The sequence below is a fragment of the Ambystoma mexicanum genome, chromosome 11 (assembly GCF_040938575.1).
Source record: "Ambystoma mexicanum isolate Mex_15411 chromosome 11, UKY_AmexF1_1, whole genome shotgun sequence".
Classification (NCBI taxonomy): Eukaryota; Metazoa; Chordata; class Amphibia; order Caudata; family Ambystomatidae; genus Ambystoma; species Ambystoma mexicanum.
In genome coordinates, this window is record NC_090934.1 from 459,643,013 (window position 1) to 459,656,377 (window position 13,365).

Here is a 13,365-nt window from a genome sequence, read left to right on the forward strand (position 1 = left end):
ATGGTTAATGCAATCTCCTAAAGCTAATGTCATGGTAGTAGGGGATTTTAATGCCTACTGTGACGTGGCCATGGTAAAAATTGAAGAATGGTATGAATGGCGTGGGGATTATGAGATTACTCCCACAGTAGCGTTGGGAAAAATTGGAATTGAACAAAATCATTTTTCCCGGATTACTGATGGGATAGTTTGGTTGAATATGTTGTAGAGTTGGGGTTTAACTTTCTTAGAACCAGGTGACATGGGTGGAAATTATCCGACGTGGACCAATGGTAAGGTGAGCTACCGACTAGATTACATGTTTGTAAATAGGCGGCTGTCAATTAAACTAAAAGGATTTGAACATATACTGACCCCCCCTTAGCGATCATAAAATATTAAAATGTAGATTTCATAGGCTGCAACTGATAAGAAGTAGAATAGGGGAAAGTCTGAATATCAAATGTAATAGCAGGGGAAATTGAATGTGTTGAACAGAAACACATTTAGTTAAATTTGATCAGATGTTCAACATACTAACAATAGAGGGACAAGAGATAGCCTAGAATGGTTTGCAGGTGGCAGGTGATCAGGGATTTACTGGGGATGATACAGACAACTAATAGTAGAATTACCCTCATTCAAAGGACAGGGAAAAAGCATAAGAATATATACGATGGCCAGATAAATGGTATGAAAAAAGGGATTAAGGCTCAAATAAATATACTTAAGAAAGATAAGCATATGAAAGAATCTGTGAAAAAAACAAAGAATCACTAGTCTACGAAATTTAAGAACTGGCTTAGGGCTCAAAGAGTAACATCTATAATGCCAATTGTTAAATGATTCTGACTTTATGCCAAACTCATAATTGGAAAACATTTTGGTATTTATACAGGCAATACTTAATAGAGGAAGAGAATGCTGATGTAAATATAGTACCTATAGAAGTATGGTTGGCATATATATCTGCACTCTATTTTGTAGAAAATATGTATAAAGATATAATGGAGATTAGTTAGGAAGGTGCCGATATGGTATTCCCCTTTGGCATACATGATATTTTGAATATTATAAAAAAGATGAAGACTTCTTGAGCCCCTGGGCCAGATAGATTAGAAATCATAGTTATTAAGCGTAATCCTGAAAAGTTGGCAGTGATCCTGTTAGAATTGTATACATGGATATGGAAAAATTGTAAAATCCCAGATAGTTGGCGCAAGACCATATTTATACCAATACACAAAAAATGTAATAGTTCTTGCCAAAGAACTATCAGTTACTGGCTATGGCGGATTCAAGTTGTAAAGTCTTCTGTTCTTTATTGCTCCAAATTATCAATCAATGGAGCAAGGAGAATAAACTATTATCCCCTCAACAAACAGGCTTTAGACCAGGATTTAATACTCTGGACAACATGTTAGCGCTAAATGATATCGTTGCAGATACATGGAAAAATAAGACAACTAATTTATATGTATTTTTTATTGATTTTACAAGAGTATTTGACTGTGTAATCAGAGATAAATTGTGGTATAAATTAATGAATTGGAAGATCTGCCCACTAGTATTACATCTTTTAAGAGAAATGTATAGCGAGACAAATGTTACCATCTGATTGAATAAAGGGACTAATATGTCATAGCATATCACAACAAATATGGGCCGAAAGCAGGGCTGTGTAACTTCACCTGTTTTATATAATTGGTATGTTGCAGACATGGGAGAGAAGTTTAAAAATATTAAAAATACCCACCCAGGGTTGGAGAGTTTCTAATTAGTTGGATGCCATATGCGGACGAGACTGTCCTGATGGATTAAACTCCTATTGGTCTACAGAGGACGTTAAACGAGTTACAACAGTATGCTAAAGAGAACAACCTTAGCATCAATGTGGAGAAAACTAAAACTAGGATTTTTGGGAGAAATAGAAGAAAGAAAGAAAATAGTAAATTTAGGTGGAAAATTGAGACTCAAGCGAACGAGGTGGTAGAAATATACCCATATTTGGGTATGTCAGTAAGGAATAACCCTCCTCGAAATCACTTTCAGGAAATTATTGAAAATAAGGTACTCAAAAATTGGAAATGTTACAGCAAAAATGGCAACCAAGGGTGCATACTATGTGGAGGGTTTGCTGGAGATTTATAAGAGCTGTATAGTTCCTTGTACCCTATATGCGCTTAAATCAGTGGCATCTAGATTCACAGAGGACCTGGGTAAAATTGAGGGGAAATTGTGGAGACCAGCAATGAGGTTAGCTTAATCAACCCCTCTAGAGGCAATAAGATGCAAATTGGGGCTTACCTCCTTATCTACTCTCTGGAAAATTAGATGTCGTAAACTGTATATTAAAATCACTTTGGAGGGTAATACAGAAGACAACTTGATGAACGTAATTGGTAAATGTATGGTTGAGAGGGAGAACATGAATGCAGCTATGAAGGATTTGTCAGATACCTCCCTCACCTTTTTTAAAGAAATTAATATTTACTTACCGAAGGAAACCGCGCATGTGAACTGCTTGTATAACATTTTGAAAAAGAAAGCAATACAGTGGGACGTGGAGCTGTTAGGTAAAAAGAGACGGTGCAGAAACATATAGATTACAAGGATGGTTCCCTCTAAGCCTTGCAGCTGTTTATGGAAGACTTGTAATAGGAATTTCTCAAGATTCATAAGACTGTTGAGATTTAATATCTTACCTTGTTATGAATATGTTGGTGGGTGGATTGGTGTACCCAGAGATGAAAGAATGTGTAGGCTCTGTCAAAGGGAGGTTGAGACAATAAGACATCTATTGACCGATTGTGAAAAATTGTCGGAATTGTATTATAAAGGTTACAAGGACCTGGTATATGACATTAGGATGATCAAGTCAAACCAGTTCTAGTCAAATATCTAAATGGCAGAGTGCTTGATTTATATAGGGGCTGCGTATTACATTTGGAAAACATCTTATGTTAATGGGAAAAACTAGCTGGGAGTAATTGAGAGGATAAGAATTAGAGGATCCAAGGTTGCCAATGAGAAAAGAAGGAAATATAGGTTCAGTTTGAATGAGGATAGAGGTATGGCGCAGGAATTGATGCAGTAAAGGGTAGGCTTTGTCTCTTGCCTAACTAATGAATTGCCTAATGCAATGTTTTAGGGCTGTATAAGTATTAATCAAATTGTATTGCACTTTAACTGGTGTAATGTATTTGTATGATTCAATTAGGAATGATGTTGAATTAGTAGGCAACCTCAAACTAATGATGGAAAGTTGCAGAGAATCATTTGGGCAAGATAATTTTTAAGGACATTTTATGGAAGTATTATGGACATTTTATTGAAATTCTATGGAAATGGAAATTAGAATTTGATATTGTAAATGTATTAAAAGGAATATGGTCAGAAGATATTTTTTATTAAGATGATAGCAATTATATAGGTACAAAAGTGTAATTGATTTAGTAAGATTGTAACTCTAGGAAATGCGATTTTATAGGATTATAATAGATTGTATAGGATTGTAATATTGAAATTGTGATTTTATAGAATTGTAATTGATTTTGTAAGATTGTTATATTGAAATTTGTTATATGATATGTTATGTTAATTGAATTTGTGAAAGTGTTTAAGGTATTTATTAACCAATTACATAATATGATAGACCTTGAAGACTTTGATATAAGGACAGACAGGACCACCAAGAGTAAGCTCAAATTAAAATCTAAATGTAACCCTATGGCAAACCTAGGGAACAACATTGAAGCATTTCAAACTCTTGTGATTGAAGACTTGAAACACTATCGAAGGGGCAAGAAACCAAAAATTAAAGATAATTTGACATAAAACGAGAGGAAGGCCTTAAACGAACTACAAACACTCACCAATTGTGTCATCAAGCCCTCTGAGAAAGGACGTAATGTTGTCCTTATGAATAAAGAAGATTATATCAAGGGGGCATATAAACACCTCAATGACAGAAAATGTTATGAAAGAATTGGGAACAATCCCATTAAAGAGCTGGAAGATAAGCTGAATGATTTCCTCAGAGTTTGGGAGAGCAAAGGCATCCTCAGTGAAGATAATTGTAAGTTTCTGTCAATAACCAATTCAGTTATACCTATGATCTATTTCCTCCCTAAAATACATAAAGACATAAGTAAACCACCAGGGAGACCGATAGTTTCTTCAATAGGTTCAGTTTTGGAAAATATGTCAAAATATATCGATGAGGTGCTTTTTCCTTTTGTCTCTTCCCTTCCCTCATACCTGAAAGATACCACTGATTTTTTTAAACATGTTGACAATGTGCCATGGGAACATGACTCTATCATGGCGACAATGGATGTGGTGTCATTGTACACTTCTATTGGGCATGAACATGGTTAACAAGCTTGTGAGAGATTTTTAAAGACAAGGTCACTGAACTATCTAGAACATACCCAAATGGTTTTAGAGATGATTGACTTGGTTTTAAAGAATAATGAATTTATTTTTAACAAAGAATTTTTCTGACAGGTGCAAGGCACTGCGATGGGCACAACATTTGCCCCATCGTACGCGAATCTTACAATGAGGGCATGGGAGGCTTCCGATGTCTGGTCTGATCAAAATCATATGTTAACTGAAAACATTGTACTCTGGCTAAGATACATTGATGATCTTTTTATAATTTGGAAGGGATCTGAGAAGGCATGGGTTGATTTTGTGAAGCTGCTTAACGAAAATGAACACAATCTCAGAATCACAGAGACACACAGCTGTACCTTTTTTAACCTTTTTAGATGTGAACATTAGAATTGTGGATCATATGTTAACAACAGAACTGCACAGAAAACCGACTGGAACAAACACACCTTTGCATGCAACAAGTGGCCACTCAAAGACTTTAATCTGGAGCATACCTTATGGTGAATTCATAAGGATCAGGCGGAACAGCTCAACTTTGAGGGCATATGATTTAGAAAGCAAAATTGCAGCAAAAGGGTTTTCTGATCAGTGTTATCCCAAAAAGGTGATTGAGAAAGCTTATATTAAAGCTAGAAAGCAGGAAAGATCGAACCTCCTCACAGGTCCCAAAACAATAGCCAGAATGGAAAAAGATAAAGACACAACAAGATTAATTTTGACGTTTGATAATGAAACACAGGAAATCAAACGCATTCTTCAAATACATTGGAAGATCCTTTTAGCAGATAAAGACCTTGCAAGTAATCTGAAATTGTACCCAGAAATAAGCCTGAGACGTAACTGCTCTTTGAAGGACACCTTGGTGCAAAGCTTCATGAAAAATGATGCTACATTGACAAAGGGAACATGGCTTACATCACAAAGATTGGGTTTCTATAAATGCACAAAATGCAATATTTGCAAATATGCTAGAAACTGCAACCTATGAACATCCGATTTTGGGGAACACAATTGAGGTAATGGATGCTATTACGTGTGAAACAGAATACGTGGTATATGTATTGGGATGTACTTGCAAGAAATGGTATATAGGCAGCACCAAATGCAAGCGGAAGATACGGATTCAGCAACACGTAAGGGCTATCCAACATCAGCACCCCAACTACCCAATGGCCAAACATTTCAAAGACCATCATGCTAACAATATGCAGAGCTTCTACTTCTTTGGTATCCACAAAATTGATAAAGAACCAAGAGGAGGCGACGTGACAAAACACTCCGTAAGAAAGAGACATGTTGCATATTAGACTTTGAAACCAAACATCCAATTGGCCATAATATGGATGAGGAAATGTACACATTTCTGGGACAATGATGATTTTATAATTAGGTCAATCTGTAATAATCGTTTTTAGACTAGTATTGTGTTCCTTTGACTTGTTAATCTCTCACCATAATTTTGTACCTTAATGGAGAATATTGATGCCCAAGCATCTGACACTATGCCTATTCTATTTTTTCTATCCTACTTTATTCTATTCCTTATTCTCCTTCCTAGATGTGTCTCTCCTTCCGTTCTATGTTTCTTCCTCTTCTCTCTTATCTCATTGTCTCTTTTCTTCAAAACAATGTATTGGGAGATAAGGCAGTTGTGCGACATGAAGGCCCAATATGGGAACCTTCCTTTCTCGATTTTATGCACTTAGGGTGATTCTTAAATCTTTTAGTGATGAAATCTGTGTCAGGATTTTTGAAGACAAGGAAGGGTGGCGCCAGCAATACAATTTCAGGAATAGGAACCGGTACACTCTGATATTGACAGTGGAGAAATGATCTGGTTTTTAAGACACACTGTTCATGTGGCATCAATACTTTGAATATTAGTATGAATTAATATAGGTTGTGGCACAAGCCTAAAAATGAATCTTAATTGTATTAACAATAATTTTAAAAGAGTTCAAAATGTTGAATTCTAACTAAAGTTCACTAAAAATATAGACATTTCGTCTTGCCAACTCATACTAGAAATTCAAAATGACACTATATGATGCCCCCGTTTTCCAGTTTAAACCATAAGACGGTTTTTCATGGCAAAATGTAAAAAGATTGGTATCTGCCTAGACTATGATATGGGGTACTCACACTTGTGAGTACATGTCATCTGTAACACTTAGATGTTAAGAACGGGGATAAATTAGTAACATCTCCCAAAACCCACTACAATTATACCAAGTAATGTGCTACATATAACTACAAGTAGCGCAGTTGCACTAAGCACTTTAAACACAGAAACAGACTCACAACGCACCTTAAGTATAATATTTGCACTTTAACTTTGCAAGATTTGCACAGGGAATAAGCCTACCCAAACACATAAAGTTGGGAAATGCACTATGCACTTTAAGGAACTGATTGCACGCTGCACTTTTTACTGTTTTCTATGTTTTTATGCTGACTGATTTTAAATGGCAAGAATATTATTAACTAATTGTTTTAAATTTAAAGTGGGCTTCTAAATGAAAATGTAACATGTACAAATACTGAATTGTTGAACCCATTCTAAGATGGCCGATCCGAAAGTTCTGGGCCACTCAGTCTTCTTTCTATGGCAAACCTCCTGTCACATGGGGTGTTTTTAAACAGTGTTGATTGTGTGGATCACTTGTTGTGAACAAGCAGTGAGGTAACCGCGAAATGCGTCGATTGGAGCCATACATTATGGAGCACCACATGTGAGGTGGTTTTTATTGACAGTCATGTGCTGTGCATGGTCTGCATAATAAAGAGGACATTTTTTCCAAAAAAGAAACTGATTTCCTGGTGATTTTCAAACAACGGGGGTGTACCTCTCACTCGGACTGTTAAGAAAAAACAGTCTTAAGATACATATATATATATATATAATGCTTAGTAATGCTGACTTTGTTGTGAATAATTTGACAGGAAAGCGCAGAAAATGAAGCATGTCCTGCTGAGATATTTGTGAGACAATCGTTTGGCTGGTTTGAATCCAACCAAGGATGACTTTCACCTTTCTGATGTTGATTTAATATGTGGCAATTTTGGTTAAGAAATACTAATTGTTTATAAAGTTGCTGTGTGTCAAGTGCTTTGATGAATGTGCCATATAGAAAACAAGTTACTATTTTTATTAATTGTCCCTTAATCTGTATTTTCCTTCTTTCCAAGTGAAATGTGGAGGCACTTTTACTGACAGGAGTGGCACTGTGACATCAGAAAACTACCCCTATTCATACTTCCCTTTAAGTTACTGTGTATGGACTATTATTGCACCGATAGGAGTTACGGTAAGAAATGGAATGCTAATGTAGAATAAATATGTATCTACTCAAGAGCACATGTGATTTGCTGTGATTCTAACTTACTCTCAAATCCCTTCTCCTCTTTTGCAAAACACTTCTCATTCAAATGCCTGCATGCTATTGCAAACACGTTTCCAATATCTGACTTTAGGTTTTACATTTAAAAGAATGCATTTCATTGCATCTTTGTGTTTTTTTATTTTTCACTATGTCATGTTTAATTAAATCTGAATAAACATAGCAGCTTTGATGTATGCAGGCAGAAATTAACATTCCAGTGCATAAAGGCGAGTAAAGAAAAGGAATGAAAATGAGAGGAGGTGCAAGAAGGATGGTGAACAGATACATGAAAAAGAGACATGGCATGGAAAGAATGAGAAAGTGAATAGAACAAAATCATTGAGGAAAGATTAATCAGTGCTAAGACATGAAGGCAATTAAAGATAATACAAAGAAAAATGAAGAGCAAAAAGGATTTAAAGGATAGCCCGCATAGTGAGTGTAAGGCAAGAGAAATAGAATCGCGAGGGGATAGACCACATAAAACTGAAGCTGAAGAGTGACAGATTGAGGGGAGAGGATCAAGTTGATAGGCAGGAAGACCAAGAAGAAGACTAGAACAATAGAAGAGACAAGCACAAACTAAAGAAGAAATAAGAAGTTTAGAAGCCTTAAAATTAGGAAAACAATGAGCCTTGCGCATGTTAAAGAGTTGAAAATGACAGGAGTGAGAAATAGTCGAAATATGAGAAGAAACAGGAAGAGAGGAGTTGAAGATGACACCCAGATTATGAGCAGAAGGAAAAATAGAAATGGCGGAAGGGTGAAATGAGATAGATATAGGGGGACGAGAGGAGGATTGTAGGTGCAGAAAAGAAAATAACCTAACTCTTATATGGATTAAGTTGTAAGTAATGGTTAGACATCCAGGATTATGGAGGGGATAAAATCAGAAAAGGAAGAAAAGTAATGATGGATCTGGGAGTTGTCAGCATACAGATGGTAAGAAAAGCCAAAGGAAGAGATAACATAGGCTAGAGGAGTGGTATAGAGGGAGAAGAGAAGTGGGCAAATAACATACCCTTCGGGCACACCATTGGAGTAGCTGGAAGACAAACAACTGACCCAAGAAGCTGAAAAAGAGGTAAGAGCGGCACCAGTCAAAAACAGAATCAAGAAAGCCAGGACAATGGAGACAAGAGAGAAAAATCAAGCGTTTGACTGTATCAAAAGCAGCCAACTGGTCGAGAAAGACCAGAAGATGAGACAATTTAGGATAGTAGGAAGATAGAAGAGAGTCAGAGACAGTCAGAAAATCAGTTTCAGTATTGTGACATGAGCGAAAACTGGAATGAGAAGGAGGAAGTCGTGATCTGAGATTCACAGAATCAGAAACCTGTGAATAAACAATATATTGAAGTAATTTATAGAATAAGAAAAGATGTAAAATTGGGTGGAATTAGCACTTTGGTCCATGCCGGTAAAATACCGGCACCGCCTTGGAGGAAAGGGGAATTACCGCCCTATTCCAAGGTTGGCGGGGTGGTAATTCCCCCTTCCCCCATTGCCCTTCCCCATTCCCATTTTTGCCCCATAGGGCTCTATGGGAATGGGGAAGGCACTAATTACGGTGCCGCAAATTGCGGTACCGTAATTAGCACCCTGGTCCCTTTGCAGGTTAGTTTTCAACGCCTGCTAAACAGCAGGCGTTAAAGTACCAACCCGCAAAGGGACCTCGTAGTAAGGCAGTAAGGGTTTACCGGTACCAGTGCCCTTACCGGTACCAGTAAACCCTTACCGCACTACGTGTAATGAGGCCCGTTGTCTCTTTGTGTTTTGTCTATAATAATGCCATTATGTAGTAAGTGGTTTTCATTACCTACTTATCACCTGTTTCACATTAGCCAAAACTCTAATAAGAAAACAGTTATCATTTCACTGTTCAACATGGCAAGCTTATGAATATTGCATTTCCATCATGTATGCTGCACACAATGCCTATATTTCTACATGAGTACCTCAGTATACTGCATATAACTTCATAATATAATGCTACGTATATCAACGCATTGCTTAATGCACTAATTAGCACTTGATATTTATTCCAATGATCCTTGACACTTTTTGGTCAACATTATAATAAGAATACCTTCTACAGAGATTTCATTCAAAGTGTACATGTGATGTCATCAGTGATATCATCAATTACATTTCTAATGTAATCTTTGATGTCCTGGGTCTTAGTGTTAGCAGTGCACAGAGGAGGCACGAGTTATGGTTGCTTAGCTTACCATAACTGGCGAATTTCAAGGGTTTTTCGGTTTTACTTGGAACCATAGCATCCGTTTAAAAAAGGTTTTTTTACAGAATATCACAGGTTTTTAGTAGGGCAACTTAACCATAACGTCCCATTAACAACTTTTTTTGCTGAATTTCATAGTGTTTTAGTAGGGCAACTTAATCATAACATCCCTTTAAGAAATTTTTTTTACTGAATATCACAGGTTTTTAGTAGTGCAACTTAAACATAACGTCCCGTTAACAACGTTTTTTTGCTGAATTTCATAGTTTTTTAGTAGGGCAACTTAATCATAACATCCCTTTAACAAAGTTTGTGTACATGTAACATAGAACCTACTGTACCTCCTTCAATAATGATATTTGAAGGCTGTGGACTGAGCGTCTGTCCGTGGACGGGCCCGGACGAGAGCAACACTACCCAAACAGTCAGGGGGTATTTCAAATTGTTCTATCATGCCATATAAAAATTGCACAAGGTTAAAAAGCAGCACATAAACACATTATAAGTAGTAATAAATAACCATTGGAACCTACACGTCTCACACATAACCCATCTATTTAAATACCATGTGTAATAAAATGGATTATACCATAGCATAAAAAGATATGCCTCCAACGTAATTACCTCACAGAAACTGTACAGCTAGGAGCAACAGTAGACGAACACAACACAACGAATAAAAATAACAAGAAAGTAGTAAGTGAATGTCATTTTTTCGTGTATGTTGGTGCACTTTTTGTATGATGTGCAGAACAAATAATGTATTTCTGTTTTCACACAGAAATGTGCAGTACTTTGGAGTGGCTGGAGGAGAATTTTCCACATGGCAAAATGTCGGAAGATAGCGATAATAATGGTACACACTTCTCTGCATAAGCAAATTAATAGTCAGTACTTTATGGATACTTACCATGTACATATTTATTTTTAACAGACCAGGTAAAAAATTAACAAAGTCCACCAAAAGACACAGTGCAAGACACCTTGAAACGCATTTCACATGTCCCATACAGTGGCCCTAGCTTTCCACATATTGTTTGGAACTTTTTCAATGCTTTTGAGTGATCGATATGGTCACAAGGCGCACTGCTCCACCCCTATAAAAGGCCACACCCCTAAGCTTATCTTCATTGTACTTCTGGTGATTGTAGATTGAGTTTTGCTGCCTTTAGTGCTCCAGTGGAGATTATCTCACCAGCCCGAATGGCATCCATGGCTGCTGTTGCTACATAAGCCTCAGAACCACCCCCAAACCCTCCACCGCCACCACCTCCCCAAGGGCCTGCAGAGGGAAATACGCGTGAGCATGTACAGAGCGACGAAGAAGAGGATGAAGAGAATGAGGTGGGGGAACTCCCTATTACCACAACTCACCGGGAGTGTTTTTGGTAACGTATCAAAAGCACGTGCGAACCTGGTCACCTGTAGAAAGTGCAATTTGGTGCTGAGTCATGGGAGGCCTGGTGCGTACAGCTTTGGTACGACAACCATGAAGCGACACCTAACTTCGTTCCACAGCCATTCACAATGCTGTTGACCCTTACCTTTCGAAGGTCACAATATTGTGTATGTACTGCGACGCAGTACTCTGCAGGGGGGATAGTCTTCGAAGTGCTTTCGAGACTTCGGTCACGGAGCACCAGAAGACCTGCTACCTACCTGATTAAGGCCCAGCCAACATCTTTCTCTCTCCACCTGCCCTTTCTTATCCCTGTGGTTGGTGTCCCTTCCTTACCCTACTTTCCCCTCATCTCCTAGTGTGTTGTGTGTAAAAAATTCCCAAAAATATAAAACAACAAACATTTTAAAAAAGACTCTTTTCAGATCCACCTTTCTCATTTCAAAAAAGGAACTATCAAGTAAACGGTGCAGGCCCCCGCGCATTTTTCAAAATGTCAGCGGGCAGTCCTAGGCCAGACAAAATCTTAGGGTGCAACCATAGCAAAACCAATGCACTTTTCTCTGGGAGTAAGTGGTGGCTCTGAAAAGAGCCTTTTGGTGATGTTGTGTGTGTTTGAAAAACTTGAATTCCTCAACATGTAATGCAAAAAAGGTGACTATAATGGCAAAAAAGGTTGCAAAGCAATTTGTACATTTCGAAGAAAAATCTGATTGCCAGCATATGTAAGATGGACTCCATCTCTGCGAAAAATGAACGTGCTACGAAAAATAATATTTTTAATTGTGGTACGAGGACATGCCAACATCTCTTAGAAAGGCACATTGACATTGCATCTCGCTTTCTCCATTTGTGGACCATATAAAGAAGAATGCAGCCACATTTGCCTTTGTGCAATACGTGAAAAAATTACTTGGCAATTTGGAAACATGTCCATGACTTTCTCAAGTCCTTCCTTCATTGCAAATTGCAAAGAATTTCCAGACACATGCACTAAACTGTTTCCTCCACAATGAGCGATAATTATATCAGGATGATGCTCTGTCTCTAAAGCTGCACAGAGAGGTACCAAGTCCAGCCACTTCTTCCACGCACTCCATGGCAGTGCACTTCCACATGAGGGAATCCAAGATCTGCAGATATACCGCAACGTTCTGCATGCACCTTCAACCAATGTATCCATGAGTCTCCCAAAATCTGTTTTCGAGCACACACAGCCATAGCTGTCTGTTCTCCTCTCAGGGAAAAGATGTTCTCACTAAATCTCTCCGTTCACAACACACCCTCTGAACTTTACTGACCAATCCCTAGCTCCGCTCATTCTCATTTACATGCCTCTCCACCCCAGAATCCCTGTATGCAGTACACGTTGCCTGCAGCCTACCACCATGTCCACGGACATGTAGCGGATCTGGGCGTGACTACTTTACATTTAAATAGTGTTCTCCTTTTCCCCTTTAAGGTGGGCTATGAAAAGAGCCATTTTTTTTGTTTTTTTTGCAGATGCCTCACAGACACCTGTTATTTTGTATTTTTTGGGTTTTTTCTTCTTCTTAGTTTACTCCTACAATCATTACATAACCTTCTCCAAAGCAAGCCTTACATTCCAAAAGAACATGGCATTTCCCAAAAAAGATAAAGAAACACCATCTGCTTCAAAATAAGCCGTATTACTGGAAACAATGTTCTAGTGGCTGCAGAAAAACATACAAGCTCTTAACATGAAAGCACACATGCCGCGATTGATTGCACACCTAGCAATACTTTGATCAGGAGAAAAAACAGAACTGTTGTCCCCTTTTGCTCGAGGGAGTAAGCCAGAAAAAATTACGTTAGCAGTTGGAAAGATGTTGATGACTGCTTGAACCAACTGTTCCAAATCTCCCAAAAAAGTAGGTGAACTCACATAGCACAAATGGAAAGCACCATAGTGCAAAACTACCACATGGGGACTGTTCATC

The 13,365-nt window shown here is 37.8% G+C and overlaps 1 protein-coding gene across 1 annotated transcript in view; it reads left to right on the forward strand.

Annotated features, from left to right (window-relative positions):
- The window catches only part of LOC138505005 (embryonic protein UVS.2-like), an 867,764-nt gene that overhangs the window by 754,884 nt on the left and 99,515 nt on the right, over positions 1-13,365 (forward strand). The window contains exon 9 of the mRNA XM_069625363.1: positions 7,570-7,688. Coding sequence (XP_069481464.1) covers positions 7,570-7,688 — 119 coding nt within the window. The remainder of the gene's footprint in view (positions 1-7,569; positions 7,689-13,365) is intronic.